This window comes from Cyprinodon variegatus, unplaced genomic scaffold (genome assembly GCF_000732505.1).
Source record: "Cyprinodon variegatus isolate N-32 unplaced genomic scaffold, C_variegatus-1.0 Scaffold346, whole genome shotgun sequence".
NCBI lineage: Eukaryota > Metazoa > Chordata > Actinopteri > Cyprinodontiformes > Cyprinodontidae > Cyprinodon > Cyprinodon variegatus.
In genome coordinates, this window is record NW_015150799.1 from 575162 (window position 1) to 583070 (window position 7909).

The 7909-nt window shown below is 35.2% G+C and overlaps 1 protein-coding gene across 2 annotated transcripts in view; it reads right to left on the reverse strand.

Annotated features, from left to right (window-relative positions):
* LOC107091658 (glucocorticoid modulatory element-binding protein 1-like) overlaps positions 1-4449 on the reverse strand; it is a 14085-nt gene extending 9636 nt beyond the window's left edge. For both annotated transcript variants that reach the window (XM_015385714.1, XM_015385713.1), the window contains exons 1-4: positions 3964-4449; positions 2433-2566; positions 2027-2085; positions 1700-1821 (exon numbers count right to left, since the gene is read on the reverse strand). In XM_015385714.1, coding sequence (XP_015241200.1) covers positions 1700-1821; positions 2027-2085; positions 2433-2548 — 297 coding nt within the window. In that variant the 5' untranslated portion in view covers positions 2549-2566; positions 3964-4449. The remainder of the gene's footprint in view (positions 1-1699; positions 1822-2026; positions 2086-2432; positions 2567-3963) is intronic.
* Positions 4450-7909: the final 3460 nt, after the last annotated feature.

Genomic DNA, 7909 nt, shown 5'->3' on the forward strand with positions numbered 1-7909 from the left:
TTTTTTTTTTTTTTTTTTTTTTTAAGGCTGCGCTTTTAAAAAGATGAAATTGTCCAAAGAGCAGTTCCAAACGAAGTTTTTGTTTTGTTTTACACTTGTGTAAACAAAATGACAAATAATCTGTCTAAGTCTAAGTCTACATAATTCAGCATTGGAGCAATGGATAATGTTGGAGGTGTAAAATAGGCTAATGTGTAAAAAAAATAAACAGACTCTCTACATTTAAAGGTATAATGGAAGATTTCAACAATTTTGATTTTTCAAAAGACCTGCCCTCTCCACTTAAAAAAAAAAAAATGCACATGCACAACCCTGTACCTGCTCCTGAGAGAGAACGTCTATTAAACAGTGTGCGCTAGAGTGTGCACTAGCCGATTTCTCCTGGTGCACACTCTGTTTTAAGCTGCTTTTTGCATCGCTCATACAAGATTACTTTCCAAAAGAAGGTTTGCAATTTTTCCAATATGTCAGATTCACCATCTGTAAGTGAACATAGAGACAACCACGTAGGACTGCCTTACGTAAACATATATCCAGAATGATTGACAATTAGGAGGACCCCTTATTTTGATGATCCACCCGGAAAAAGAACATCCTCCACTATTCCTTTATTTCTACACAAAAAACAAGAAAAAGTATAAATTATTATCTTTACTCTTGTTAGGGCAAATAAAATTAGGCTATAATCTAGTTATACATATTGGTATCAGATAATGTATGTTAGATGGATCTAAATGTTAACTGAAACATTTAGTCCTGTCCTCTCAAAGTGTATGTGTCGTAAATGTCAATAGGGATGAAGAGTGTCATGTTACATATTACACAGTAACATGACACACCTGTGTTACCTGTGCTGCGACGCTACTGCTTCATTTGTTTTCTTTTTAATAGATAGTGTAATTTTTAAAAAGCCCAATGTGGTCAAATTACCCCCCCCCCCAAAAAAATGTTTTAGTATTATAAGTTTAATAGTTGGGTGTTTGCTATCTTATCACGAGGCAACATTTCAACTTCTGCAAGACAAAATTAAATTGTTTCATCTTCTGTAAGAAATACTGTCAAAATCTCTTTTAAATGAAACATTTACAGCTGTTTAAAAGGATCTCCTTTGTTGGTTTATTTGTTTATCTTAAGTTATTGGGTATCTGGAGAAATATAATGGAAATAAAAACGTACCTTTCTTTTGTTTAATCTGTATGGTAATCATGAAACTATTGTTGCTCTCTTTTGCGCTATCACGTAATAGTTTCAATTTCAATTACGATCATTTTCATTAATCGGCAGGAAACAAAAGAGATGCCATAAACAATGTTTTTTTGTTGATGTTATATGGTTATTTTTTTCCAACTAATTAAATTTTTCATGTTAGATAATGTTCCAGTGATGATGCAGTAATTCTAGTCAAAACCTGCAGAAAATGTGAGAGCTCTTTAAGAGTGATTAATTGTTTTTCATAGAAAACAATTCAACATGCTCTAAAAGTATGTGATTCTTGTTTCTTTGTTGTTTTGGTTTAGTGGAAGTTGAACTCATGGCCCCAGAACATTTCTTTTCCTGATTACTCCGATTCAAATGCTTAGAAAGTTAGAGGAAGTTTCAGTCTAATGGGAAAGCAATGCAGGTAAAAAGTACAACCTGGCCGTGAATGATTGTAGTAATAAATCAGCACTTCATGGAAAGACTCAGCATATCGACCTACCTTAACGCATCTAACATTGATCCCAGGACACACAAACTTCTTAAACAGCAGCACAGCTCTGCTTTCTCCACAAGTGATTGGGTAGCCGTACTCCGTCTTTCTTCCCTCTGCTTTACAGTCACCTTTACAGGACACAGCAAAAACAAAAAAGTGATCTCTTGCAGGAATTATGATTATATCCACTGCTAGAAAGTCAAGTGATTTAACAGCCAACAAGAAGATCAGGTAATGCAGATATCAACTCAGATGTTTTATAAAAGAGGTTCTTTTCATAAGCTGATAACATTTGAAAGAGATATTGTTTGGTGTTTGCATATCTTTACTTACTTTGATGGGTCTCTATGGCAAAGACTGTGGTGGTGGTCCCAGCAGTGACATCATTCAACCTGTAGAGGGCGACATATTGACATAAAATGTTTCTGTTTTGTTTTGTTTTTTCTACCACTGCACACATCCCAGTGTGGTTACCCTGAGACCATATTATACATAATATACAACACTAATACTTGCTTTCTGTACTATTTGGTTGGGTTTTTTTTAAATGATGCAAAATAAAAATAATGAGTTTTATACTTCAACAGTTATTTTAGCTGAACTAAACCTTGAACGTGAGAGAGAATTTCTGAAGAGGCTCTGGTTATTAAAACATATGACTTAAAAAGAAAGACTTGGATTTAAACTTGCAGACAGAGAGCTGGCTAGTACCACTGAAGACACTAAGAAATTTTCTCACCCATTTCGCTGCAGGATGACTCGTCTCCTATGGTCGTCACCCATGCACCCCTCAGCTTCTCCTTTAAGCATCTTTATTTGTCCTGAAGGCTCAGTGACCTCTGTGGAAGCAGCCATCACTTCTCACCAACAGGGCTGCATGCAGACAGCAAATTGTCCTAATGCTTAGATGATTGACTTTTACAAACCATATAGATTAAAAAGATTTTCCTGTTGAGATTATGTGTTCCTGGATTAATTTACATTAATAGAATGGTGGGGCGTCCTAGATTTTAATGAAGTATACACCAAGATGATGGGATAGCAGTCCTTATCTTCAAAGAAATACAAACCTGAGGCCTATATAAAAGGTTTGGAGGTTCTGTGACATGTAAAATTCATGGTAGAAAATATAAAATTAATGATAGATTATATCAGATGACTTTAGCATTTTTTTCTTGACAATTTAACAAAATAAAAATCCTCGTGGTCGCAAATTTGAAAAGTTTTAACATGCGGAAACACCCTCTGATTTAATCTCACCGTTGAGTGGTTTAACTTACAGTTTATACCGGTCATTTAGAGGAAATCTGTAAAGCTCACCTCTGATTATTGCATGATTTTACAGTCTGGAAGAGACCAAATATTCCCCTGTAATATATCATCCTTAAAAACAGAATGCTGAAAATTATGTCTAGCCTTCTCAAAAATCAATGGATTTGTCTTTGTTAATGAACTACAAGTCTGTAGGTACAAGTTTAAAGGTCTCCTTGTCATCTAATCTCTAGCTCCTTTCAAAGATTAAAATTAAGAGACAATTATAACGTTCATTTTTATCAGGGATGTAAATAGTTTTGGAATTTTCTGTGTTCAAATTAAGAATGTCTTTCAAATTTATTTATTGCTTTTTTAATTGTGATATAATAATAGCTGAGATTATAAGTTTTTTCAAAATTGTTATAAACCTTTAATGCACAATTCAAATGGATAAACTAATACATATGTATAATCTATGAGGTTGAAAGTCACACAGAAGAAGCTTTGGGCCAAATTAAATGTGAAAACTTGGCCATTATTCTAAAAGGTATGTTTTGGAACAAAAATAACATCAAAGCTGCAGGAAATGTGGTGCTGTTCATTCAGGTAGACACATCATGAATGCTGCTTAGATGAGGCTTAGGAAGCTGAAGCTAAGGAGGAGCTTTATCTTTAGCAAATAGAGTAAATTGATTCTTTCAAATTCAGATATCCCTGATGTGCAAAAATAAAAAGTAAACTAGAAATCTGCCAAATTTAACGCTTTAAATAAATTATAAAGATGAATTTTACCATAAATGTATTAATTGGTTTGACCATAAAGGGGAAAAGGCATGATACCTTTTTTTGGAAAAAAAAAAAAATAATAATAATAATTACAGTTCTTATGTTCTTTTCAAATATAACCTTTTTTCACTTCAATGAAAGAGGCGTCTAATTACAGTGTCAGACAGGCTATAATATCCTAAACATTTTCCACAGTATTCTTCAAATGAGTCTATATTGGATTAGCATACCCAGAGAGTTGCGTGCCTTTTCAACCCTGTTCACCGCCTCACTGACGTCTGTTGGTGCGGCATCACGCACACTCCGCCGCGCGCTCCTGTCCCATCTTCACAGGAACACAACAACAACAAACCTAGCCGGATTTTACTTCTCGTTGAGCTACTCTACGTTTAAAACGATGCAAAATATTTAATGAAATGTTAAATCTAGTTTTGTCCTCTCGTTAGAAAGGAGTCTCGCTGTGTCGCTGCCCTTCCTGCAGCCAAAGCAGCATTTGCCTGAGAAGCATCTGTCCCGCTGTCACGAGAAGCGCTCTGTTGGCACGCGATCTGCAACTCGGTCAAACTGCTCCCGTGAGGCTGGGGTTGCGCTCCACTGTCATTATTTTATTTATCCAAGTTTTAAATTCGTTCACTACTACTAAAAAACACACAATTCTTCATAAAACATGCTGCACTATTTAATGACTTTCATTCTTGCTGCTAACCTACTGTACTTCACACAGGAGCGGCATGTTCTGTGTGTTCCTGCGCTGCATGAGTTTCTCCACTAGATGGCAGTGTTAGCTATAAAGTACATGGCAGCTCTAAGCAAATTAAAAGAAGCCTTTACAAAGTATTTCCCTCCCCTGTTTGCATGCTAATAGTTAATTTAGTAACTTTTTATACTGTTAAATTTAATAAAATGAAATACAGTATCTAGTCACTGCATCGTTTCAGATCAGCAGATGCAAAAAAAAAAAAAAAGAGAAAGCTAACTCCCCCTTCCCTCCCTGTCTATGGGCTTCCTATTATGCCAAACACATTTGTAGCTAAGGCCCCTGCAGGGAAGCATTAAGGCATGCCGTTTTGACATTAATTAGAAGCCCTGTTAAATCAGAATCAGAAATTCGTTAATAATTCCAGAGGGAAATTATTTGTCACATGCTCCAGATACAAAAATGTATATATATACATATATATATATATATATATATATATATATATATATATATATATATATATATATATATATATATATATATNTAGGGGTGGGTATTGCCAAAGACGTCACGATTCGATTCAAATCACGATTCACAGGCCACGATGCGATTCTATCACGATGCATCACGATACTTGAATTATTGCGATGCAGTGCAATATTTTCTCCTCCATGTTTTGTTTTTGAATGACTCGCCGCAGTATCCCGCGGCCGGAAATGCTTGTTACACAAGGCAGCATGCTTCAACACATCCGCAGCGACATCTACTGGACTGCAAGTTGTATTACACTTGTTTTTGGCTGATGTTCGCCAACCATTCATGCAATTTTATTTATTTATTTTTTTTAATTAATAATCGATACTTGGTGTCAAGAATCGATGCAGTAGATCAAATTTGGCCTTTTTGACATTTATTAGCTTGACTCAATATGTAATCGGGGTGTCTCAAATGCATCTGGATACTATTAAAGATATCTGAAATATATCTCCGGTCAAGTAAATATATGTAAAAGCGGGCACTTAAAGTAAGTAAAGATTTGTAGATATCTTAAATGTAGTTGTTACTAGTACAAACTTGTTCCAGAATACTTAAAAAATAATTTCTAGTGGTAGAAATGTAATTAGTGATATCTGAAATACAACTCTGACTAGGAATATTGTAAATGAGGCAGGGTAGAATGCTTTAGTTCTATCTATAATAGAAATGTGACTAGTCAGCCTGCTTATGTTATGTTAAAATGGAGCCTCATTGCTCTTTTGCTAAATTTTAGATAGGCATTATTAAAATTGAGATATCTTTAATTCTAATTTAACTAGTCATAAAATAAGTAGTTGATATCTGTAATGAAATTTCTACTAGCAGAAATATTTTTTAGATGTCAAGAATTGCATTTCTGGATATCTAGAATGTCATATTATGAAATGTTCATTTTGACTAGGAAAAAATGCATTTGATACGTCTGGATTACATATTCAGTCAAGCTAATAAATGTCTACATGGCCTGCCATAGTATTGTGTATTTATTGCTGAGCTTTGGTCTTGGTGGTACAAAAGCCTGAAACAGAAGATAATAATAGAAAGCGGTTGGAAATAATAGTCAGTGGTAACTGAGATGCTAAAAAAAAAAAGGGCTATACAAGTACAGGCCATTTACAATAAACCAGAGGTTCCCAATCCTGGTTCACAGGGACCCTTGCACAGCATGTTTTATATGTCTCTGATCTGGATCATCTGATTCAAATTAGGGCTCCCCCTCTGCAATCAAGTGCTGTAGAACCCTGTTAATCATCCATTCTTTTCTGGTGTGATGCAAAAGGGAAACATCTCAAACCTGCAGAACAGGGTTTACTAAGAAATAGAGTTGGGAACCCCTGATACAAACTATTGTTACAAAATTAGTTCAATATGTATATTTTTGAGCCTTTAATTTGGCCTCCTATTTATTGCACCCGTTAATCGTAGATTCAAAGTTAAAGGCCAATATTCCCTCTTTTTCTTTAGAAATAGACCAGAAGTATGTTTTTCTGCTTACACAAAAAGTAACTAACTTTGTTTGGCCAATATTTACGTTTATTTCACAAACATTCTGCACTAGGAACTGAACTTAAGTTGATGTACTTTTACTTGAATTATCTTTTTATTTTATTTATTTGCTCTATTTCCATCAACATAGTACCAAGTACTGTACAACAGTGAATTGACGCTGTAATGTGTCAATCATCAGAGGTGGTACATCAGGTGGGATCAGATTTCAGAGCGGGTTTTTAAATTATTATTATCTATTTAAGTAAGGTTGATATGATGTGAGTGATACTAAAAACTGAATACAAAGTATTTCTTTGTAACAAACCTGGCCATTAAAGTTTATTCTGAAAAATGTGGCAGTGGCTCCAAGGATGAGGCTAAAGGCATTGGGAGTTAAAAGTTATCAAAAGAATCTTTCTCACAGCATGTAAGTATGGCCAAGCTTCAAAATGAGACTTTCCGACATAAAACAAAAGGTAAGCACCAGACCACGATTTCACTGAGAATTATAACATTTGATCTGTAACCAACCAAAACCTACAAAACAATCTTTTGGAGCCTTGGTGCGTAGTCCACAGGAACTCAGCCATTTTGAAATAAAAGCAATTCTTGGTGTTTTTAAACTCATTTTATATCTGAACAAACTCGTCTAACAGCTTTTAAGTAACATACTTCTAATTGACTTAGCAAAGACAAGGCATTATGGATCAAACATTATCAAGAGCTTTCTGCTGCATCAAAGGATGTGGGCATGGCCAAGCCTCCCAATTTGGACTTTTTGCTGTAAGTCAACAAACAATCAGCCCTATTCTTTTATTGAGGATTACAAAATTTGGTACTCATGTGTAACCTACCAGGCCACACAAAAAATATCTAATATTAAAACTTTAATATGCAAGGTCAGAGGAGTATTAAAGTTCTGTGTGTCATCTCAGACCAGAATTCATCATATAGAGGTTCCCACTGATAACATCACTTTAGCCCCGCCCCCTGAGAACAGGAAGTCCATTTTTACTGCTGGAAGTTCTTTGTTTTTACTTTGAATTCAATTCAATTCTTAACATTGAATGCTGGACCATGTGGACATTGCAAGGAGGCAAAATTCTATATCTGAACATTTCGTCAACGTTTTGCTCTAAATAGCATATGGATAATCTGATTTGCTTCAAACTTCATATGAAAGATCTTTGAGTCTTTAAGAAGAGGCTCCTCTGATGACATGGAACTTATACTTAACTATGCCCCTATGAAATTCAAAATGTGGACAATTGCTATTTGGAAGTTGTATTTGGGCCAAATCGGCATAACAACACATATCTTCCATATTCACAATAGGCTGAACAGATCGGACTGGGAACGATTTTCGGCCCTGCATTTCATTTTTCCATCTACACCCCCCGTGCCTTGCACTGCTTATGGTTAGCGTGCACAACCCATGTACGGAGGCCTTA